This window comes from Mesoplodon bidens, assembly GCF_964165515.1.
Source record: "Mesoplodon bidens genome assembly, chromosome: 9".
NCBI classification, from domain to species: Eukaryota; Metazoa; Chordata; class Mammalia; order Artiodactyla; family Ziphiidae; genus Mesoplodon; species Mesoplodon bidens.
In genome coordinates, this window is record NC_138166.1 from 47,967,491 (window position 1) to 47,993,162 (window position 25,672).

The 25,672-nt window shown below is 38.5% G+C and overlaps 1 protein-coding gene across 4 annotated transcripts in view; it reads right to left on the reverse strand.

The window, feature by feature from the left end:
• Window positions 1–25,672, reverse strand: part of ASB4 (ankyrin repeat and SOCS box containing 4) — a 121,262-nt gene that overhangs the window by 59,056 nt on the left and 36,534 nt on the right. For 2 of the 4 annotated variants that reach the window (XM_081244302.1, XM_081244301.1), the window contains 2 exons: window positions 25,290–25,333; window positions 23,902–24,044 (listed from right to left, as the gene is read on the reverse strand). In XM_081244302.1, the coding sequence (XP_081100428.1) occupies window positions 23,902–24,044; window positions 25,290–25,333 (187 nt within the window). Of the gene's footprint in view, window positions 1–6,873; window positions 7,240–23,901; window positions 24,201–25,289; window positions 25,334–25,672 lie in introns of those variants that run through there. The other 2 variants (XM_081244300.1, XM_081244303.1) reach the window with 2 other exon arrangements.

Sequence of the window (25,672 nt, forward strand, 5' to 3'; positions counted from 1 at the left end):
AGACAAATAGTTTCACAGACAGTCTGGACTGGGGAGGATCAACCCTGTGCCTGTGTGTGTGTGAGTGTGTGTGTGTGTAAATAGATATACACACACAATACATTTGTATATATCCATATATACATCTCCATTTAGCTGTGCACATTGAATCTGTGTTCCAAGCATAGTTTTTAAGCTATATGGTATGCAACCTGCTTTTGATAAGGAATGAATCACTTAACACCAATACTTAGTCATCTTAATACTCAAATTTCCTCTACAACCAATTTGCAAAGACAGCCTCTTCTAACTCTCTTGCAAAGAAGCTGGTTCCAGATCTGAAAACTGGAGTGTGTTTTGCTTGCCAATTAACGGCAAAGATTAGGCAGCTCTATGCAGCAACTGATTGGAAACTCAAGTCTGCTTCTGCAGTGGTAAGAAAAATGATCTCAGAAAGGAAGCAGCAGAGAGCTGATTAGGAAAACACCATTTTGATGTAAAATCAAAGAAACACAGAATGTTAGCGCTGGAGGGAAGATTATCCAGTCCAAGCCTTTCATTTTCCAGATGAGAAAACTGCCACTTTTTCAGCCTGCTAGAGCCATAAGTCGTCTGCCTCAGTCCAAGCTAATGGACTCAGAGTATCTGCAATGCAGGGTTTCCATCTGTCTTTGTCTTTGTGGAAGTAGAATAGGTTTAGCGCCAAGCCTGCTTCACAAATCATAAGGAAAGAAAGAAGATCCCGAATTCATCTATATGTCACATCTCTGATATGGAGATACATTTGCTGGTTGATTTTTTTTTTCTTCCTCCTAAATTCCCAGTAGCACTTAGAGAATCTATCCTACCTGTTTATTACATGAATCGGTCATCCTTGACCTCTCATTCAGTTTCATCTCCATGTCCTATAATCATAATCATTAACCAGCAAATTGGGCTCAGAGATGGCCAGGTGTTGGAATTCAGCCAACCTCATAAATGGAATTGTGCCTACAACTCACCTCTCCTAGAAAGGAATGTGGGTGGTAGGAACGTAGATGGGTGGGTGGCAGCAAGACCCCTTAGCTGGTGCCCCTAGGAAGCTGAGTGGAGAGATAGGAAGAGAATAGATAGTCGGATACAGATCAGGGTCTGTCGCAATGTATCTTGAAGCTGCACTGCAGAACTTTGGTGGGGGGTAGTGGGGAGGAGTTTCTGGATAATTCAAGCCCTTGCAAAGCAGGAAAGCCCACTGCAGAGACAGAAGTAGTCCACAGCAAACAGGCCACACACAGTCACCACCTTTAAATGACGATACGGCCACAGGTCACTGTGTACCAAGTGTGGAAACAAGCAGGAGTGTGCTTTCCACCACACCTACCCTCACTGAGAACCAAACCTGAGGTAATGCCATTGCCAAAAAACCACAGTGATGCAGCACCCATTAACACACTTGTGTTGATGCTGGTATGTCAAGAGATCAAAATTTGTCCTGCAAAATGTAACCCCCAATGGTCACAGCATGACAGAAATACAGTTAACTAATCAGGCAGATTCATTTTGTACACTCTCCCTTCTTTCCACAGCAATATTGTCCCAGGGCTTCAGAACTCAAAATGTGATTTATTCTTTGCATTTGTCTTTCAAAGGGCCCCCCTCTGCTCACTTCTGCAGAGTCCAGGATGCCCTTTGACTGTGTGCTCAGACTGCACAAAGGACTGTGGGGAGGGAGTAAAACCCCGGAACAAAGCCCTTGATGGGGCCAGAGGTGAGGAAGGCACTGCTTCCCCTAATGTAAACTACTTGGTTCTCACCCCGGGTCTGCAGTTTGTGGGCAGTGATGCCTTCTGCTTGAGCTCTGCTTGAGCAATGAGCTTAACTGAGAAGAAAATACAGATTCTTTCTCCTAGGAAAAAATCCCAGAGAGAACTCTCAAATATAGGCCACACCCATGTGGATTTATAGCATCTACCATTACTTTTTACCTTCCCCAGACCATGACACTTAATCTGTTTATATAATTTCCCCTTCAAAACACTGAAGATTATCAGCATGCAGGAGATCTAGAGGGGGTCTTGACAAAGCCTCCACTTTACAAATGAGGATAAATATCTTGTAGAGATTAAGTAGCAGGAAGTGCCCATGTTTGTATACCTAGTCTCCCCCAAATCTCTAAATAGCCATCAATGATCTGAAAGCTACATGCAGTCCACCTCCAAACCAATATCAATTCTCCACAAAGTTCTAAAGGAATTTAGGAGTTATGCCCCTACAAAAATACACAGACCAATCGCGTGTGTGTGTGTGTGTGTGTGTGTGTGTGTGTGTGTTTAATTTAAATCTGAATCCAGAGATATGCCTGAGTCACTGAGTAGAAAACCCCCGGCTCAGGAAATATAGTAAGGAGCGAAGTGTTTGGGCCACCTTTTGGAAGAAGGGTTGATTCTGCTCCAGTGTTTGGGGGGATATACACATCTCTGGTAAATCTTCAGCTAAGCTCGGCTCCGCCACAGTTATCAGCTGTAATGTTATCTGAGTCCAAAGAACGCCACACACAAGAAGCCTCTGTTATTACAGCCAAAGGTTACACACACTGCTCGTGGCTGGATAAGCAGACATTTGCTCTGCTGTGTCCACGTATTTACACAGTCCTGAAGGATTACAGGCTGGAGCACAATTCTTGCCTATTTTTTAATAGCTAATATTTTCAGGATAAATCTCAGAGTTTCCCCAGGAGAGAAAAAAAAAAAAAAAAAAGCTTGAAATGTAAAATTTTAAAGAAAAAAATTTGAACTAGGAAAGGAAAAGAACCCTGGGATGGCAATAGGAAAGTAGGAGAGTGAATTTCTGGCAAAGAGGAAAATTAGGTGATAACAAGATGACTCATTAAGAGAGTGAAAATAAGAGCTTTCAAGATATTTGGAAGGCAGTTGCTACTTAGTAAAGTAGATAGAGTACCTGCCAGAAAGTTTTCCAGTGAAATCATTCATTGGTTATTTTAATTAAAAATATGACTATCAACCCAAAGAACCTGTGGCTGTGGGCCATAAACGAAGTACTTAAAGTGCATTACGCTGATTAATAAAAGGACTCTGATTAACCTTGCTGACTAGGGAATTCCATACAAAGAGATAAGTATGATATTCTGCCTGTAACATTAATGAGCAAGTATGATATTCTGCCTGTAACATTAATGAGCCAAGGCTCATGCATCTGAAGGAGAATCAAATGTGTGGTTGAAAAACCTTTGGAAACAGCTTTATGGATATTCACGTTTCCCGTATGGAGATCGCCTAGTGAGAACCAATATGAATTAACTTTGCATTTTCTTAGAGACCCACTTTCACTATAAATACTGTGTGCTTGACTCATAACAAACTTTATATCATTGACATCCCTTGACTATTCAACTGCTAATTGCATTTGGCAGTTAAAAGTTGTTCGTGTATTTAACTTTTCTTCACTTCATTCCCATTTTAAAGTGGTCAGCTGGTAGATGTAATTTTGCTTACTTGTTTTACTTTTCAGACCCATGTATCTGCTATTCTCTAGGAGATAATGCAAATGCCAACCAGAATGCTTCTTTTTTTTTTAAAGAGTGGCTTTCTTTTAAAAAATTTTTATTTTATTATTATTTGGATGCGTCGGGTCTTAGTTGCAGCACGTGGGGGCTTGTCTCTAGTTGTGGCTCAAGGGCTCTATAGTGCGCGGGTTTCGTTCCCCACGGCATATGGGATCTTAGTTCCCCCACCAGGGACCAAACCTGCGTCCCCTGCATTGGAAGGTGGATTCTTAACCACTGGACCACCAGGGAAGTCCCAACCAGAATGTTTTTAATGTTTGCTTTACAAAGTGTGAGAGAAATATTTTTAATTGATAAAACATAATTTTATCTGAAGATTTGATTATGAAGTTTAAAATAACTTGAAAAAATAGAATGAAATGTCTCAAACTTTAAGAATCATTATTAGGTGCTGGGGCTAGGCAGGGCTCGCCATCTGAACCTGGATGCTGGCTTCTAAATCTGTTCTCTGTCTCACAGGTGAGAGAAGTTACTCAATGAGATGGGGAAGCAGAAGTGAATTTCCAGACACTTTGTTTTACCTTCCTCACAAAGTCCATATTTTATATTTGCTTAGGAGTCAACTTTTGATTATTAGTGTACCATTTAGATTGTGGATTGGGGGTTGCAATGTTTAGATTCCAAGTTGATTTCCTCACCAACAGACTTTTGAGTTGCCTTTACAAAAAGTATAAACTTGCATTCATACTGGCTTAAACATACCATAATTAGGGGAGAAAATGTGGTCACTTTAAAAAATCCTATGTCCTAAAAGAAACAAAAATTATTTGGGATTAAACGTACCACTGTTGATCTTCCACAGGACAATCAAATGTTGAATACAGATTACATTACTAACTACACAAGCAAATTTAAAGGTAGCATAGTATGTTCTAGATTTTACACATTGTCTTGCTTAGTAAGCCCAAAATTACTAAAATCTGAAGATTCCCACACTTTAAAAGTAAATAGGTAATGTTCTATTTCTTCTTCTGGATGCTGGTTGCATATGTTTGTTTATTTTGTGAAAATTAATCAAGCTTCACACTTATGATTTGTGAACTTTTCTGTTGTAGAGATTTTTAAAAGTGCTTAAAAAAATCAAAAACTAATGCATAGCAATTCAACAGCATTCAACATCCAAAAAGTCTGCTGTGATTTAATAAAGTCTCACAAAGTTTAATCTAGTCACATACCCTTCAAGACCACAAAGCGTCTCATTCCTTAGAATTATTCAGAAAGGAAGTAACTAATTCTAACTAACGAACAAATGACCAGTGTAGCCTGCTCAGCTCTACACTAGTCCCTGGGAATTCCTCTGTGACTTAGAAACTGATATAACCACTTAGGTCTACTTTGCTTGGCTAGCAACTAGGATTCTATGCATCACTTCCATTCCTGACTAAAATAAAAAGTTTGATAATTAGGCTGGAAGCCATGTGAAAATATCTGAAGAAACTGAAGAAAATGAGGCTTCAATCTGGGATTAAGATTGAAGAGACAGATTCTTATACCCATATTCATATTAAACAGAGAGTAAGTTTATTTTTTTCTATATGCACATGTGTACGTGCACACACACACACACACACAATTTCCTGCATAAACCCTGAAGATATGGCCACAGATCCTAACATTTCTTGCATTCATCCACCTAGCATGCATAAGAATGTTACTGTTCTCTTTTTTTTCCCCCAGATCCAGAGAGTGTAATTTGCTTTCTCCCTAATTGAAAGTCCCATCCCACAGTCCTATGAAAACACCCACTTGCATGAATGAAAATTTAGCTCTATGAAGACCATAGGGAGTCGGCTCATATTGACAGAAAGATTTTAAAATGCATTTTTTTCTCATTCAGGGATGATAACACCATTGGAAGCAAGAGAAACAGCACCCTTCTTCTCCAGAAACTGCCACTAAAACTTCCTTTCTCACAACCTCTGAACCTTTGCATGATCTACGCAATTTGGCATGCTCAGATGAGAAAAGGCAGTCTTCACAACTCAGGGTCAAATAAATTACCTGCTGACTTGGACACAAGTATTTTAAGCTAGGCACGAATATAAGTTTTAAAAAATACCTTAAAAATGTATTAAGCATTCAGGCAGTCTTTCACTGAACAAATCCATAAGATGAAAGTAATCTGATCATATAGTATACATTCTTTCTTCTTAACAGAATCTCCACCAACCACTTTTTAAAAAACAGACCTCTTCTTTATTTCCCAATCACGATAGCAATGCCAATTTATAATAAAACCCTGAAGTAAAAATCATAAACACAGTAACTGGCCTCAACTATTCCATCCTTCCTTCAGAACTGATAGTAAATTAATGTAGAAATATATACCATTAGTATTCATTTCTGAAAATTGATGGTGCTGATGATTTATATACAAATGGAAAGTATTTTAAACATAAAAAATGATCTCTCTTTCTCAATGCTGTACACAAGACCTTATCACCTATTTTGTTTAAACAGAAGTGATGTTGAACGTGGTGTTTGTTTGCAGTCCGCTTACCAGATGGCCTAGCTACTCAAATTTCCCATTAACTAGCTGATTTGGGAAATCAGAATTTGCTCACTTCTAATTTATTTCTGACTTATTAAGCATGGGTTCCAGAAAATCCCGTGATAAAAAAAAATTCACTTCTAATTTTTGCTATCCTTAGTTCTTCATAAGGCAGATACTCTGTGTTAGGTAGATCTACAATTTTGATCTATCACTGTAGTCACGGAAAAAAGTTAACTTTTTGGCTTTTCTGGTTTCAGCTTTTCTGCCTGAACTGAAAACTCATTAAAATGACAAGGATCATAAAGGTGTATCACGGTACAGCCTTACCCATTTATTAACCCTTCAAATAGGGGCACAAATCCTCTTCTCCCTCCAGGTGGATGTAGAGATGATATATCTTTAAGTAGCCCTGTTAACAGAGGGCTGGCAGCCGTTCCCAAGCCAGTCATACTGTCTGGATTAGATCTCAGCAATCTGTTTAGCCATAATCTAGAGATGGTTTCTTTATTCTATGTACTTATAAGAAGAAATAAAGTTAGAAATAGAAGAAAATTGCACTAATAAATATGATTATCCAGAATTTCAAATTCTAGGCACAGGGATACAGAAAGAAAAGAGAAGGAAAGTAAAGAGAAGAAAAAATATATTTATATATATATATACCAGCTCATGATTTTGTCTAGTTTAAAAAGAAAGAAATGATTACATTAGAAATATTTTTAAGTATATATTTAAAGAAATAATAAGAGCTACCAGTTTAGATTGGGTGACTAATGCTGTGCATTAAAAAAACAAATCCATTTTCTATCGATTTTACAATTACACCTATAATTTTTACCTTGTTTATAAGATGCCAAAACCATATTCTCATCTTCAACTTCAAAAACTGTGTCCACATCTATTTGCCTTTGGATTAAAATGGCCTTCAATTTTCCGAAGTCATTTGACTTTAGAGCCTCAAGGAAATTTCTCTTAACTAACTTGGCAGCTGCAGATTTAGTGATAGGGGCAGCCATGCTGTCCATCCTTCCTCTCCCTCTGGAAGCTGTGCTGTGGTTTATCAGGAGAGCGGCACCAAGCTAACAGGCACATGCTAGAGAGCCCACAAACTGTCAGCTAATTTTATCCCAAAGTTATGCTGATCCGTTCTATTTATATAGGGATCATTTCAAACTTCAAAATATCCTTCTTGGCTGTCACTGCACTCTCAGGTCTTTTAAACTGGTTCTATACTAACTAATTCATTGAATAACATAGTGTATCAATATGAAGGAAAACCCTCATAATACATTTCAGAGAATGAAATGTCACTATTATTTCTTATACAATCAAAGTAATAATGTAAGATTTAAAAGCTCTTAACTTTTATTTTTTTTTCCCTCAGTAAAAACATCTGGTGCCCAACTGGAGATCCAATGTCTTGCTCTGATTAACCAATAGCCACAAATGAAAATTTGTTACAGTTGCTGATACATGTGCTTCTGAAAACCTGTAAAATTCTGTAATAAGAGCCTGCAAAATCAAGCATGGTCATACACATTTGAAAACAAACAGAAGGTTATCAAGTGACTTAGACTTGAAAAATTTCAACATCATGAAAGAAAGCAGGGTAGGGTGATGGTGGTAGGGGACTATTTTAGGTAAAAAGAGACTAAAGAGACAAAACAGCTAAATGCAATGACTGAGTAAACTTTATTTAATCTTGTGTTTTAAAAAATCAGTTAGAAAAGACTATATTGGTACAGTTATGGAAATATGAATATGGACTAGATATTACTTGATAATATAGAGTTATTGTTAATTTTTTAAGGTGTGGTAAAAGTATTGTGGTTATATAGAATAATATTCTTATTCTTAAGGGGTAAACTGTCATGATGCCTAAAGCTTCTTTTCAAATAATTCAGAAATACAAAAATAAATGTGTATATATATGTATACATATATACGTGTATAGATATGTGAGTGAGTGTGTGTGTGTGTGTGTGTAAATAGAGAGAGAGAGAGAAAGCAAATGTGGCAAAAAATTAAAAGTTGGCAAATCTAATGAGGGATTTATGGATGACCATAAAATTATTTTTTCAGCTTTTCTGTAAGTTTGAAATTTTCCAAGAGAGAAAAATACTCAATTTTTAAATGTACAAATCATTACAAATTAAAAAAATTGTGATAGTAAATGTTAATTTGAACATAAAGAAATTACACTTTATATATTGTCTGTGGGAGTCAAAATTGGTGCAAACTTTCTGCAGAATAATTAGCAACATGAATTTTAAAAAACAAAAATGATAATAGCATTCAATTCTTAGAATTTACATAAGCATATAGACATGGATGCAAATTGTAACATAGTATTTTAACTTATTTCATTGATGTGTAACACAAATACAAGAAAGTAGAAAGTGACAAGTCATAAGTATACGGCTTGTCCAATTTTTACAAAGTGAACACACCCCTGTAATCAACCCCCAGGTCGAACCACAGAGTAGTTCAGGTACACTTGAAACCCCCTTTATGTCACTTTCCAATCCAAACACTCACCTGACCCCCAATGACAATGATTATCTTGACTTCTAATATGGAAGATTAACTTTTTTTAATGTTTAAGATTTTTGTTAATATTCTTAATTTTAAGTCTTCAAGAAGATAAATTTTCAAGCTTAACATAGTGTAAGGTATTTGTCCTGAAATAATGGATGGATAAATGAATAAAAATGTATATATAGATGATTATATTGTTAACAATAGTAAAACACATGGAAGCAATCTAAGTGACAGTAAAAAATTTGATAAACAAATTATGTCATATCCATGTAATGAAACACCCTCCAGTCATTATGACTAGGTAGATATATACTGATTTTAAAATATCTATGAGATAAGTAATTTATAAAATAGTATATGTAGTATAAATATTCTTTAAAAATATCTATACTTACATAATGTACAAATATATATGTATATATTTACATAATTTGTATCTATCTATATAATGTATAAATATGTGTACTAAATGCACACGTAGGAAGAAAAATCTGTATGCATGCATCAATTCCCAAATATCATCAGCTTTTATCTCCTAGTGCTAAGATTACATCTGATTTCTTCTTTATCTCTTTCTTATTTTCTGAAGTCATCTACAATGAGCACAACTTACATTTGTGATAAAAATGTATTTCTGCACTGAACTTATTAATAACGATAACTTGGTAATGCAGCATAAGCACAGAACTGTAGATTCCATAAAGTAAGGAACTAAATCATTCTTCTGCCCTCAGTGCCCAGTATGAATGGATAAATGAATAAAGAATTATTCATTGATTATTTACAACGTCCTTAGCACTATGCTTGGTTGAGAATAAGATACTGTTCCTTTTATGTCCACATGCGTGACTCAAGTATAGCAACTATTGATTGATATGTTTTGGCCCTTTTTGACAAACCTAAGAGAAAGAAAAGCATTCCCGGTAGAGGAACCAGACATAGAGGAGTTTTACTTTATTGGAGGATAATTAGTCCTGGAAAAGATAACCAAAATTCACACTACCTAAAATTAAGACTGAATTTCACAGTTGGGGGGTGGGGGTGGGGTTCTCTTAATTCATCTTGAAAAAGAAAAGCAAAAATTATAGGGAACATATTTTCATCTAATATTTAACTTGTAGGTTGACAGTTACTTGTATAATTCATAGAACCACAAAATACAATGTTTACTATTTTTGGAGAAAGATATTTAATTCTTCTGATTAAATTTCATAATAACATGAAGCAATATACTTTACCTTTTGAATGGTTTTTGTCAAACTAATATATAAAAAGAATCATATTTACAAACGTACTCAAGAGCTTCAACAGATTTGCCAAGGGCCTTTCTTCATCCTTTGATATTCCAATGACATACAAACTCAATGGCTGGAGTTCCCTCTAAAACACCAATCAAATCCTCATGCTCTCAAACTTTTCTTATTCAATTATTAACAGAAACAACACTGACAAATTGCCATTAGTAAATGGTTTTGTATGTGATTTGGGCAGTTCTCCAACGTTTTCATCAACCTCATGAAATCTTCGCTGATTTACAAAATTTGCAATTTCACTTTGTGATGGACATCAGGAAACCCAAGTGAGATATAGACCCAATAGTCAAGGGTATGTTCTCATATTTGAGTTTACCACCTTGTGACCTGAGGGACTAAGATAATGGGTGATCAGTTAATAGGCTCCATAATTCTGAACAGTAATAAAGTTTTTAATCTAACCTTACCATTCCGAATTTTACATTTTCTGCTTTCAAGGATAAACAATAAGTTGAGAGGGAGGGAGGCAAATACCAATGAATATTGAAAAGAAAATATCAGATAATACATAATTAAATCTCACATTGTGGTTCACAAAGCAATTCATTCCATTATTGGAAAGTAAAAGTCAGAGCTTCTTTGTTGTATTGAGTCAAAATCTGCCTATTCATAATTTCTTCCCATTAAGTCTAATCATGAACATGCAATTATACATTTACAATTATACTCTTTCTAACATCTGGAAATAGCATTCTCTCTCATTAATCACTTTTTTCCTCAGGTAGTGTCAACTGTTCCTTTTTGGGGTGATTTTCAGAATTCTCTTGTCCTGCCTGTTCTCTTCCGGATCCTCTTTAGTTGATTGATAAATGCCCCTCTTAAATTTTGGTGCCTAACATGGAACATAATATTCCTAGAGGGAGGTGAAAACAAAGGATTCTGATGGATGACACCAGGGACACTCTGTTTTTGTTGAAATTGTATTGAGATTCTTAGAGGGCACTTTGCAAGCTTGCCTCGTGTTACAGTTGTAATTCCTTCAACAAATACCTACTCAGACCTTCGATATGCCAGACACTTATTCAGAGCACTGCAGTGGACAACAACAACAAAAATCCCTGCCCATGTGGAATTAAGCTAATGGATTTAAGTAGTAATGAAGTCCCTGATCTTTCCAATCTCCTGTACACTGGAAACTGTCACAAAGTTGTAATTCACTGAATTTCATACAGAAATAATATAGTTTGTTTATATGCAATTAATTGATCTGGTCCCCCTTATGGGTTTTCTACATAACTTAGTGGCAAAGGGAAGGACAACTTAATTTGAGTCCAACTGGATATGCTTAGTCTGATCCAAATATTTAGCAGTCTCTTTAGGTAAATCCTCAGTCTCTTTGGATAAAAGTCTCTATCTTTGAGAATTTTGAATTTCCCTGTAATATGGTCATTTCTAATATGGCTTTCCCTCTGAAAATATGGGATATGTGTAGGAGCAATAATAATTCAAAATACTAATACTTAGCATCCAGAATCAATTAGGAGAGAATTTAGCCATAAATAACCAGTAATGGCTAGACCAGTGTACACCAGATGAAGATCAGTCAGGGGTAGGAATTCAGCTAATATGACCTCATGAGAGGAGAGGCAGTCCTAAGATGAACTCATTGTCCTCTAGACCCTCCCTAGAGGAGGGAGAGGAGCAGAGTGGCTCCTCTAAATTGGTCTTGTCTGGGTATATTCAGGTTTCTGGCGTCCACCACTGGAGAACGTGATCCTAGTCATTTGCCTCCAATCTTGAGGTCCTCAAATACCACAGCCTCTGGCTATGTTAGTCCAATATATGCTCTGAAACTCTGTGTCCTCTCTCCAGGCACACTGCCACTCTCTCACACTTCATACAGAGACCATGAAGAACCAGCAGCTTTCTATAGCCACCTTCTTGCCATCTTTTTGGGGCCAAATTGGACATGGACCTAAGCTGAGGGTTGGGGTTGGGGTTGGGGTTCTCCAGGGGGTCTACATTCTCCCTGATGCTGAGCCACTGCTCTCAGCATCTTCAGACCTCCTCAGGCATATCTTATTACCAAGTCCCCTCTGCTCTCCATGGCTCCACCAACGTTCAACTCTGAAACAAGTGTGTGACTAGGGATGAGAACGTGGCATCTAACCCCTCAATCAACCTGTATCTCTTCTCATAATCCCTCAAGACTTCCAGGCTTCCTGACTAAAAGGGTCCAGTTTTAGACTTCTTATTTCCTCTTTAACTTTTTCTTTGTCTCCCTAGGTCAGCAAGCTTGTTGACCTCCCTCCATAGGTGGAAGAGCTGTCATCTTTGCATTGTGGAAGAAACTTTGGATCCTGAATCCTTTGAGCATGGTTCTTGATATATTAAAGAAGGAGATACAATGATTTAGAAAACAATCCTCATTTTCTTAAAGCCTGATTTTCACAACTATTGCATTTCTAAAAGTCAGCGCTGAGATTTAAACCTTATCAAAGGCCAATGTATCCTAGGGTGTTCTCATACTTTCTTTCCTTGGGTTGATAAACATCAAGACTTGGCCCTGAAGGCTGAAAGCTACAAAGTACACAATTTAAGAATGAAAATTAAAAGCATTGATTTAATGTTTGGAAACAAATTTATAATTTTGACCTAAAGAAAGGACTTTAAGTTTTCCCACAGAAGCTATTTCGGTCCCATCTCATAACTATAAAAATAAATAAATGTAAATTCTGCAGAATATTTTGAGAAAACAAAGCAAATTTCCATGAAGAAATGTAGAAAATTGAGAAAGTCATCTGGATTATTGTGCTAAAAAATCAATTATTGACCAATTTATCTGAGCGGCAGAGGAAAAAACTAAGAGATTATTATTTGCACTTAGAAAACAAATAGCAGCTTAATTAAAATGCCCCCAAGGTCATTCTAATATATAGGAAGTAAAGTGACCAATGCTAATAAAACACATTTGAGAGCTTTCCACATTATCCAGACCACTGCTTCAAGCCACCATCTCTCTAGGCCTCAAGAGGCAAAATTACACAGAGACTATATTTCACTCTGTCTATTCAGGCGCATCAGAAATTCCTGTCTCCTCTGATCTTAAAAATAAAAATTCCCCACCCCGTAAGAAGAGTTTTTTATTAGCATTTCACAACATGCTCAGGACAGTGTCCTCTCCTCTTGGAGCAAAGTGAAGAACCTTCTAACAAGGTGATGATATTGTGCAAGGGGCCTGGAAGACCCTCTTGTACTCTCTGAGGACCTATAGGGGAGGCAGCAGGCACAGAAGCCCGGCTGCTTGTGTTCTTGATGTCTGTGTACAACATAATCTGACCACCTGGAGTGTCTTCTCTGAAACACAAATAGCTCCTTGGTCCCTGAAGGCATTGAAACATGAATTTGATGCTACTAAGCCAGCAACTACCCATCAAAGGCAACCATAGAGAAGAAATCAGAAGCCACGGCTTCTAAGATATACCTACAGAAACCAAAACTTCTGTGAAAACAGAACCCCTTGGGCCTCCCTGACTTTCCTAGGTAGATGAATTAGGATGTCCTTGCCATCAGCCCACAGAAATTGTTGATAAGGTGGTCTGATATCTTTTTCTTCTTAGCTGCTATACTTAAGTCTACCACGCAGCATCTTACTGATTACATGTCATCTTGTTTTGTTTGTTATTGTGTCATATATGTTAGTGTTAATGTTTTGTATAAAGATTGCTTTTGGTTATAGGTAACACCAACAACTGAAACTGACAAATAATAAAAAAGATTTATCGGTTTACAGAATGGACAATTCCAGTTAAAGTATGGGTTTCAGGAGAGCTCTGATCCAGGGATTTATAAAGTCATCAGGGCACTTTCAGGTTGCTGGTACTGTTAGTGGTATAATTACAATTGTCATCATTATTTCTAGTTTACAGATTAGGAAAACTAAGAACGCAAAGACTGTAAGTGAATTATACAAGGTTAAATGACAAATAAATGACAGATCCAAGATTCAAGCCTACTCCTTGAGACTCCAAACCAATGTTGCTATTGGAGCAAAGGCTTTTTATAGAGTTTGGTGAGGCATTGTATTATGATCACTGAGTAACCTAGGAAAAAATCTGCTTAATTTACCTCTTCATTCAATAAACATTGATTAGGAACTTACTATGAGCCAGGCACTATATTAGTCATCTTTTGCTATATAACAAGTAACCCCAAAACGCATGACCTTAAAGCAATAATAATCACTTATTATCTCTCATGGTTTCTGTGGGTCAAGAATTCAGACAAGACACTATGGAAAAGGGAAAGGCTTGTCTCTGCTACATGATATTGAGTCCTCTGCTGAAAGACTCAAAGGCTAGGTGTTAAAGGATCCTCTTTCAAAACGGTTTGGTCACTTAGCTAACAAGTTGGTGCAGGTAGTTTGGTTCCTGTCCATGTACTCCACGGGGCTGCTTCAATGTCCTCATGACATGGCAGCTGGCTTCCCCCAGAATGAAGAACTCGTGAGAGAAAGTTGGAAGCTGCAATGCCTTTTATTACCTGACTTAGGAAGTCATACACCACCACTTCCACCATATTTTTTTGGCCACACTGAGCTGCCCTGATTTGATGTGAGATGAAGATAAAAGAAAGGCATGGGGGACTTCCCTGGTGGCCTACTGGTTAGGATTCGGGCTTTCACTTCAGGGGCCCGGGTTATATCCCTGGTCAGGGAAGATCCCACAAGCCACACAGTGTGGCCAAAAAAAGGAAAAGAAAAAGAAAAAGAAAGGCATGAATACCAGGAAATGAAAGTCATTGGGGGTTCATCTTAGCCACTACTAGTGCTCTTCTTAAGCACTGTAAACACATGAAGAAAATTCCTACCTTTATGGAGCTTGTGTACTAGTGAAGGGATCACAGGGGAATCAGACAATTAAAAAAACAGTAAAAAACATAGTTTGTCAGGTGGTAATACATGGCATAGAGAATAATAAACTAGGGAAAGTCTAGGATCCCAGCCAGCCCATAAGTCACCCATGTACAGATCAGAAAAATGTATGTTCCTTTGGACCAATAAGTGAAAAAAAGCATCCTCCACTTCCGGGCTAGTCCTGGGAAGGTGTTATGGCCTTGGAAAGCACGGCAATTTCAAATATATGATCAGAGAAGTCCTCACTTTCCCTGAGCAAAAACTTGAAAGAAGTGTGAGAGCAAGGCATGCTGATATCTAGGGGAAGAGCTTTCTAGGTCACGGGAGCAGGAGATGCTAGTGCCCTGAGATAAGGAAAAGGAGGTGACCCTAAAAGGCCATCCTCATTCAGATACCTTTACCTCTTTTCAGGTATTTTTTAAGCTCAATAAAGTTTAACAGTGGAACTGATGTATGTCATTTATTTAATTTCTTATACTTCTTGAACCCAAGTCCAATTCTCTAAGTTAAGCCTAAAACAGCATTTTTGTATTTGCTGTGTGTCTGGTCTGGTAGTTAAGTTCTCAAAAATGGCTTATCATTGATGATAGTTTTATATTTTCCATAAATAAGCAGAAAAGTACATACTTTTTTATTTGTGGATATTCAGTATTCAGTGGAGCAAACACAAAAATTTCTCAAACTATAGTAGGGTTTCAATTCTCTGTTCTCCACGGTCCCTATATCACCCTTCATGTCGGGGCACGGCAGACGATTTATAACAGAGACCTCGTAAACTAGTACCATTCCAGCTATACTTTTGTAACAATGCAGATCAAGTCTGTGTGCTAAGCATACTATTTCATAAGAACAATTTCCATGGTTGAAAGAATCAAACCAAACAATGTATATAAATGTGATTTGTACATTGTAAAGCATTCCAGAAGCATTACAGGATTACTGTTGCTGCCGTTCATATCAGTGAGAGCTAACAGAACATCACAACTCTCCTGAGAAAGAAAACTCTCCTGAGTAGCTCCTGGTGTTACTGTAAAAGAGCACTGGACTGGGAAACCTGGTTGTGTTCCCAGCTCTGGTGATAATTAGCTGTGTGTGTTTCAAATAATTCAAAATACCTCTCAGTGACTCAGTTTCCTCTAAATCAAAATGAGACTTACTAGACCCACTCCTCAGCCTTTAGTTTTTCTTTTTTTCTCTCATTGAATTCGGGATCTCCTGGATATTGGCAAAGCTTGACAGTGTTTTACAAGGGCAGAAGTCCGTGCCCCATTCTCTGAATGGGCTGCCCATTGCCCTTGCCCGCAGAGAGGGTCAGTTTCTGTCTTCAACCAGTTGGGGGCGCTGGAAGAACTCTTAAAACCGTCTCAATTCTAAAGTTCTTGGTGGAATTACAAACTGGAAGCATGTGTTTAGCATAAAATCTGTTTTTAAAAATCCCACAAATGACTGAAATGATTGCTTTGTAAGCAACAGGGCTCAAAATCCTTCTCAAGCACATCTTCGCTTAGAACTCTATTTGTGGCCTGGCACCCTTCTCTTTGGAATGCTGAAGCCATTCTTTAGCCACTACTACACACTTGGAATTAATATCAGCGAACAAACCAGCTGTCTTCCATGTGAGAGTATTTAGACTGAATTTGTAGTGCATCACTTGGAGCTTTTCTAGAGCTTCTTGGTCGCTGGCACCATGTTACATTGTTCTCTTTCATTTGCTCCCTTAATGAGTGGTGGATGACAGAATGGCTGGATTGACACAAGCAATAACCAAGCTCTGGTCCACCTGAATTTTGACAGACTACATTTAATGTCATCGTTGACTGTGAAAGACAAGGTTTCTTGAGATAAAACATCCCTGCGCACACAGGGGGGCACTGATTCTGTGCTCCAGGTCTCCTAGCAACTGGCCTGCATTTACATGCCCTTCCAGCATGGTTCAAACACCCAGCGCAGCTTGTATTTCCATCCCTCACCCTGTTACACCATCACAAAATCAACTCGAGGGAATCATTTACCACAATTTTGTCTCATCAGAACATACGCAGCATTTGCATCCGCTTTTTAATTTTGACAAATTTGCAAAGCAAGAGGGAAGAAAACTGCCCTTCCCTTTCAGGTGTTAAAGACATCAGACTGTTCTGAGTTGTCTTTTCTAACATTCTGGAACGTCCGTTAAGACCTACAGCTCTCAGAAGCCAGTAAGCTGTTTACCAACTGCAAAGATTCCTCAACTTTATGTTTGTGGAGATACTAAGCTGTGAATGCCCACAAAATGCATGAAAGCTGTTTGTGCTGGAGCACTGCTGAACATAATACATAATCTCTGGGTTCTTACAGAGAAAATTTTGCATGATGAGTCATGCAGACAAAGCTTCAGTTACAGGAAAACCATAGGAAAATAATCTACCTAAAGAAAAACAGCATTCTTGCTTTTTCAAGAACTTATTTACTTGTCAAGTAGAATCACAGAATTTTAAACTAGAAAACAGTTTTGACTTAAGTGTATCAAACCTACTTATTTAAGGAAAAGAAGTACTGAGACCAGATAGCTTGTGTGACTTACTCAAGATTCTACAGTTAATCAGTGGCAAAGTGGAGACTCAGACTTAGGGTCAAGCTTCATACTTTAGTTTTTCATGCTGCCTCCCTACAGCTCTCATTTTATACCTCCTCTCGCCGAATGGACTTAGCAGTGTGAAGAAAAAAGAGGCAGCCGCTTTAGTGCACACGAGAAAGTCATCCTCCTCTCTTTAAAGTGGATAAATTTATGAAAACTTTACACATTTGTAAAACAAGCAGTGTTCAATGATTATTTTATATGTGTGATATTCTGTTGTGGTCGCTATGTATTCAGGGGATTCAAAAGCTGACACAGAGTTCATCCTTTGGCAGATATTTAAGAATGCTCTCTTAGAAAGAAATCCACAAATACAGCTTCTAACAACAAAGCACATTTAAAAGCTGCAAACATTTTTCTGGAGAGAGAATTAAAGCCATGCTGTTAGTTGTCATTTATGTGCTGTCTTTAACACACCAGGCCACATGATGGCAGTGTTCCTCGGTAAATGAACCTGGAAAAACAACTGCAGTATCCCCTGGAAAAAAAAAATCTACGCCAATGCAGATAAAACTTGATCCAGATTAAATCACAAATATGGGTTAAAAATTTGGGGATTTTATCCACTTAAACCATATCTTTTATGATCATATTTTCCTACAATGAATTTCTCTGTTCAGGATTTGCCATGGGTCTATGATGTTATAGAATGAATTTCAAGATGTGAGTGCTTAGCAAATACATAAATATAAGTTAAACGTTGTTTGGAGGGGGAGGACGGTTGTCGGTCTACTGTTTGTTTTCACTGCGATGGTATTAAGGAGAGCACTTAAAATAATAAACTAAATATGTTTTGTACCGTGTGTCTTTAGATTCTTTCCAGACCGTTATTGTCTTATGAGTCTCTGTCTTTTGGTGTGGGAAAGCAAGGCAAGCTTGCTTCTCATGCTCAGAATTTTCCTCTTAGGCTGAAAATATTCCCTCTAAGACGAGAAGGAGATTTCCTGAGTCTCTTCTAAAAAGGCGTGAAGCCACAGATGGAGGTGAAAGCAGCAGCTACTGTCAGTCAAGGCCCCAGGCAAGACTGTGAAATCAAAGATTTGTTCCCGTTTCCCAGCCCCGGTCCTTTCTAGTGTCTCTTAGGCTGGCCCTTGATAGCGCCAGGGGGTAGAAGAGCTAGGCTTGTCCTCTAGATCTTTATTTCTTGATCCTTCCTAGGTGGATTTTGTATTTGAAACACGGGTTGTGAACTTTCTATAAATCTTACAAGAATGAATGTCAGTTACCTGCAAGGGAATATCTGGGGACAGGCATGCAATATACACCCAACTCATACAGCTAACAGACTTGGCCGGAAGCTGTCAGATGACTCTCTGGGCTTGACGGGCAGTCCGGCCACCGCATACCACAATTCAACAACTCTTGACAGAGTTATTATTTATGTGTCTGACACTCTGGTAGAAGTGGCAGCAGGAAGAGTAGCAGGATGCAGCCCCCGATCTCAAGAACTTACAGTAGAATCAAGGAAATGAGAAGTGCAGACTACACAACAGGGCAGAAGAGAATATACTGTGAGAGTATTATGGAAGGAAGAGCTCACACCTTCTGCTTGAAGGCTCAAAAAGATTTCATAGAGGAAATGATATTTGACATAGGATTTTGATAGAAACCGAAAACATCAGGTGTTTGGTTACACTGTGGCACCACCTAGGAATGCGCTCTCCCCTAAATCTCCACTCACTGAAGGCCCTTCCCAGTCTTAACCTATGTCAACTATCCCTCATGGCAGGGAGTGAGGGCATAGGGAGAGAATGGTAATCCAATTTTACTAAAATAAAAAGAATCTCAGGGCTTCCCTGGTGGCGCAGAGGTTGAGAGTCCGCCTGACAATGCAGGGGACACGGGTTCAAGCCCTGGTCTGGGAAGATCCCACACGCCGCAGAGCAACTAGGCCCAGTAGCCACAACTACTGAGCCTGCGCGTCTGGAGCCTGTGCTCCGCAACGAGAGGCCGAGATAGTGAGAGGCCCGCGCACCACGATGAAGAGTGGCCCCCGCTCGCCGCAACTAGAGAAAGCTCTCGCATAGAAACGAAGACCCAACACAGCCAAAAATAAATAAATAAATTTATATAAAAAGAATTTCAACCGGAGAAATAGAAGATAACACTGGACACCTGATTTGGGTCTATAACTATAGGAGGCCTTGAATGCAAATAGAGCAGTTCATGTTAAACCCCACCAATAATGGGAATCACTGAGGAATGCCAATACTCTGGGTTGTAATTTTACATCCAAATTCTGTATCCAGCTGGGCATAGGGAGAACTATGTAAGAAAAGATAGTCATTAAATCTAACTGATGACTTATTCTATTCTATTGGCAGCCTGAATTATGATAAGGGTTCTCAAACTTTAAGGTACTTCAGAATCATCTGGAAAGCTTGTTACATTGCAGACTGCTGGGCCCCAACTCTCAAAGTTCTGATTAAATTTGGGTGAGACCTGAGAATTTGTTCAGTGCCAATGCTGCTGGTCTGGGGACAACACTTAAAGAACAATTAGTTTATGGGCTCTATAGAATATGTCGGGTTAGAGAAAGTTACCTCGTCCTAAGGATCATACCACAAAAATACCTCCTAAGCCCTTCCCTGATTATGGTTTCTATATTTCAATGATTGGGAACATCAGATAATTTTTATCTTAACCACCCACATGCCTGTTCTGAATTTTAAAAAAAATTTGCTGTTGAAAACATGGTATGCATATAATATAAAAATGAGTTTTTAGAATTTGTTTTATTTCCATCACAGACCTCATTGATTTGAAACTGTATGTTAAGTGATCATAACCAGCTATTGGGGGCTACAGTAACTTAGAATGTGGAAGAAATATATAAAAACAAAGACCCAAGAAAAGAAATTTAAATGATAATGAGTGAGATGACTGACTATCCCATTTGATAAATCTTATTTCTTTAAAATATCAAAACATATAAGATACTATTAAGTGCTATAGTCTATGTATATCCTATTTTTATATTTTGGCCAAAAAAACAGAGAAAAATACAAATGGCCATTTATATATATAAACGGTTGGGGTAATCATTCAATTGAATAGCCAAGAAAAGCTAATGGGCTACAGTTCAGGACACGTATGCTCTTGGGAGCTAACATGAGGTCAGGAAACTGTATCAACCTGATCATGTGATGTACAGTCTGGGCCCTATCTGTTATAGGTGTGCCTCTGCTTTTAGCAAATACCACACATAAAAAGCCAGCTTTACAGAAAAGGTCAGGATTCATTGAAGAATCCTAGAAGAGTCTTTGAGATAATTTATGGCTTTATTTTACAGTTGCTGAAGGTGAAGTATAAAGAGGAAATGTGTCCAAAGCCACCCAGTTTCTTCTTTCCATCCCCCATCCCATCTAACCTGATAGTCAGTGAGTAAACACCTTCCTTTCTTTGATTTCCCACACCCTTTGCTTCCACCAGCCCTTGAGTCTCTCACTATTGTTCCCCATCTGTTGGCTCTGTCTATCCAACAATGATTACAAATGCCTCAAAAACAGGAGCCGCTTCTTCATCCCTCTCCTGAATTCCCTATGGATACATTAAGGGGCTGATTATTCCATTTATTACAAAAAAAAAAAGAAAAAGAAGAAGAAACCTCCAAATTACAAAAGCATTCACAATAGGATCTGTATTCTATAGGCTCTTTCAGGTTGCAAGAGCAATGGAGACCAATCGTGCTTCCCTCATTAATGGGGGTTTATTGTGAGGACAAACAGGACGCAGACTCAGCAGCTGCACACACAGCCGGCCCCACCAGGAACTCCTCACTGCCTGTTATTGTCCTGGATGAACCTGTGGCTCCTACGGCCGAGGCCGCGCAGCTGCTCTCCTGACTTAACTGCTTACCCTCTCTGTGCCTCAGGTCCTTCACCTTTAAAATGGACATCATCATAATACCTACCTCGTTGGCTTGTTGGGAGGATTAACTGGGTTGACATACGTAAAGCTCTTACAAGGGTATCTGGGGCATAGTAAATGCTAGAAGATGTTGGCCATCACTATTAATTCAGCCCCTCCCCAATATCTCCTTGAATATGAGGGTTCTGGCTCCTCTGAAAGATAGAGGCACAAAATTCTCTTTTTGTCTTCTGTGAGAAGTTGGCTTTTCCCCCCCACAGAATTTCTGCTCACTGGTATCATTACTGCCCTGGTGCAGAGAATCAGCTCATTGCCCTTCACTTCACAAAAGGCTTCAGGAGCGACTGATTCCATGGAAACTCGCCACTGGTGAGCAATCATTTATTCTAGTGCCAGACTGCTGGAGGGTTGAGTAAGGAAATGGAGGATTTATCAGATTAGCTTCCTTGTACTGAGGCGGTTTGAATTTTCTCTACAAGTTTTGGCAAATCTTGACTTAACTATAGCATGGCTAAATTCTACAAACACTTTGAGGTGGGAAATAGAAGTTTCCAGGAGGACCTGAGCTGAAATTGTAGAGTTGGACCTGTGTGAGTCTGCAGGAGCACTGCTTGGGGCCGGTTGCAAATCTAGCTGAGGTGTTAATGTTTTATCATTCTGCAAAGAGGCTCTCTTGTAGTTAGCCCCGCTGCTGAATGTGGAGTCTGTCCTGAGCCTTTCTGCTCAAGGCTATGCACGTGGACCTAGGCAGAACATCCTTAAAGGCCCTATTAGTGAGAGCTGACTGCTTTCCCCTGTGAAGACAAGCATTACATTGCAGTAAAATGCAAATCCACTGACAGGCAACTGCAGATTTATAGCACTGCAGTTCCAGAGGAATCACAGGAAATAGAACCTTGTCTCTCCTGGTAAATCGGAGGTACAAACTTCTCCAGATTGCTCAGGACTCCATACAGGAATGGCTACATAATTTGCAAGGCTCACTGCAAAGTGAAAATATGGGATCTCCTGTTTAGAAATTACTACGACTTTCAAGATGGTGACAATAGAGGATTAATACAAGTGCTGGATCTTTCAGAGCACAGGGCTCTGGGCAACTGCCCAAGTCACATGCCTATGAAGCTAGATCTGATTCCAGGTGTCATTGAAAAATGGCACTTACGGTTTAAACACATCATATGGCCTATGGGGGGAGGATATGAGTGCAGGGGTCAACCTTCTTTCCCCACCTCCTGCAGCCCTGGGGGCAACCACCCCATCAGATGGGGGTAGAATCAAAACGGACCGCATTGCTGAGCCCCGCCTAGTTTTACTAGTGATATTGTGTCATGCTGCCACCACCACACACCACACACCACCCTTTGCTGTGAGTCTGAGGACACTCACACTCCCCCTCTGGTCCTTGTGGTTTCTGCTTTGCATTCAGTAAGAGATCGAGTAGCACAGTGCTTGAAAGTACAGACTCCGTACCATGGCTAGTTGTGCAACCTTGGGCAAGTTATTTAATCTTTCTGTGACTCAGTTTCTTCATGTATAAAAATGTGGGTAACAGTAGTAGCTGTCTAAGAAAGCAAACTATGTTAGCACACATAAAATACTTAGAATTGTCCTGGGTACACAGTAAATGCTCTATGGTATTAGCTGTTATTAACCTGCCACCTTTGTCCCAATTGAAATCTTCTGTTGCTACCATCACTGTCCTCTGGACTCCTGAAGTTCATGTTGGGGGTAGGGGCATTCCTCCACTGAGGCAAGAGGGTACTGGGCCAGGACTTCAAATTCATTACAGGCCAAAAATCAGACATTTGTTTATATTTCCAAATGAGGTTAGATACATATGTTCACAGAGATACATTAACAGCATTGGAGGGCCTCTGTTCCTCCTACAAAAGTAATTGCTAAGTGTAAATATTTTAAGTTCAGTACAACCCTACTTTGGCATGTCTTCATTTTTAAGTATACCAGAGGCTGTGGAAATAGAGGGGGCTTCCTCAGCGTGTCAAGCAAGGGTCCTTGACACGGCCACTCCTGACCTTCCTCCTCTTTCCAGTAGTTAGAAAAGCAGGAACTGGAATCCACATTATTTTGCAAATGAGGAAGCCCACAGGAAAGAGAAGGGAAAATAACATGGGCCCTGAAGCAGGAGCTCTGGGGATCAAAACTGACTCAAACTCCAGCCCTGTTTTCTGTGAGGCCAGCCACGTTCGTTGAAGGGAGCATCTGTTTCTCTGTAGAATAGATTAAATGTACCTTCTTCCCTAAGTCACAGGGCTGCTGGCATTCGGGAAGGACAGATACTTCAGAAAACACAGTAAGAATGGAGCCAAAGGGGAAAGGAAAAAAGGAGACATTTCAAAGAGGTCATCGACAACCAAGTCACTCTGGTGTCAATGATGGCTGAAAATGGAAATATGGCATAAAACAGGAGTTGAATTTAAAGCTCTAGAAGAAAACAAACAAAAGGTTGAGCTTACTTTGTAAGCAGGGTAATATACTATGAGTTATGTGTGAATTTCTTTCTCTTGTTTGGTGACAGATTAGAAAGGAATTTTAAATAAAACATAAATATCTTTCCTAATGGGGGGGGTGGAGAGGGAAGAAAACCCTACCTTTAGTTTCAAATGAATTAATGGATGGGGAAGTGCAAAAATTATCATCAGTCTTTCTTCTTACCATCAGTCACCACAGCTGCAATGTCTGTCCACACAGCAAACAAGAAATGAGAAAGTAGCCGCAGATGCAGCCTCTGCAAGGCTTTACTGTCCTCCTGGCGGTGCAGGGGTAGACAGGGAATCTTGAGCAAATCTGTGTACTCTCTGCTTGATAGATAAAAAGAGAATTTTATTGCACAAGGCTTATAAATGTGGCCCTTGCTACACATGTTTGTTCATTTTTAAAAAATTTTAATGGAAAAACAGTAATTTGCTTAGATCTATGCATTTTAAGAGTCTTAAAAATAAGCGTAAAAGAGCTTTTACTGCAACATAAAGATCAAAGAGAGTCGATTTCCTCCCACAGCTATTTCTTCAGGTGTTTTTTATTCTGAAATGTTATCTTCTTCTTTTCAAAATGGTGCCCAGAATGAAAAAGCGATCTGTATTTAAATATTTGCATTATATTTCCTTCGCTTTTCAAGAAACTGTGTGCGCAGACATTTAATGGTCAGATTACACTTATAACGAAACTAGAACAAAAATTCAAAAATTGTATACCTGTAATTTGGGGGAATGTGTTTAAAATTAAAAACAAAAACCAAAAACTTTTTCCAAGAAGAAGCTCTGTGCACTGTATTAGGATGGGCTACTCTGATTCAGAATCTGTTGCCATGGTGACCAATCTGGGTGCCTTGTGGGCTCTGTAAAACAGGCTAGTGTGGTAATTATATAAGCTGAAGTGCTGCTGAATAACCCCAGGAAGGCAGGACTGCCTCAGTGCAATTTCTAGGAAACCACTATTTTAAAATTCATACATCATAATGCCTTCTTCTTTTATATGGAAATCTACCATTTTGTATTTTTTGTATATAAATCTGATAAGACTGATAGAGTAGAAAATAAAATTTACTAACTTCTGAACATCAGAAATATGCCAAATTAACTGTATTTTATACTAATGAATTTATTTCCAACAATTCTATTTTTTTATGACTGGACAATGAACCAGCAATTAAATGGCCTACTGTTTGTCATAATATGCCATGTGTGACTTAGTTTTTTTAAAAATATGTAATATATAATAATTATAAAAGTATAAGTAGGTAATTGATTAGAACAATAAATCAATGCCATTTTTAACCTAAACAGACAATTAGTTAAGTGTGAAGTGCAATTAATACATAGATTTCAATAATTTCAATGAAAAATATATTTAAGAAGAAGATACATACAAATCTTATCAATCTTTTTCATATTTTACATTTCACATTGTCACACGTGGTCATACACCATGCTTGCAAGAGATAGATCATTACTTGGCACACAGGAAATTGGTTTCTGATGATGATGTAATGTTATTCCTTCATTCAGCAAACAGTTACTTAATGAGAAAGCTAGATATTTCACCTTAAACAAGTATTTTCACCTCCTCGGGTCTTCAGTTTCCACATCTGTAAAATAAAAGTTCGTATTCAGGGCCTTTCCAGATCAAAAATTCCACAGTTCTAGAACTCACAAGATAAAATAGTCTTCATTATCAGTTGTCTAGTACTTTTACTTTGAAGTAAGAAAACTACTATTTATTCAATACTGACCATATCTTGACACTGTGTTTGACATTTTACTTATACTACCTGTGGTACTATAAGGTAGGTACTGTAATCCCACTTAACAAAGAAGAAAGAAGAAACAGGGTATATAATTTGAATCTAACTCAAATTTCATGTACTTTGTATTACACCATGCACATTAGTGAAGAATCTTCAGCTATCTGTATGTATGGATGATTT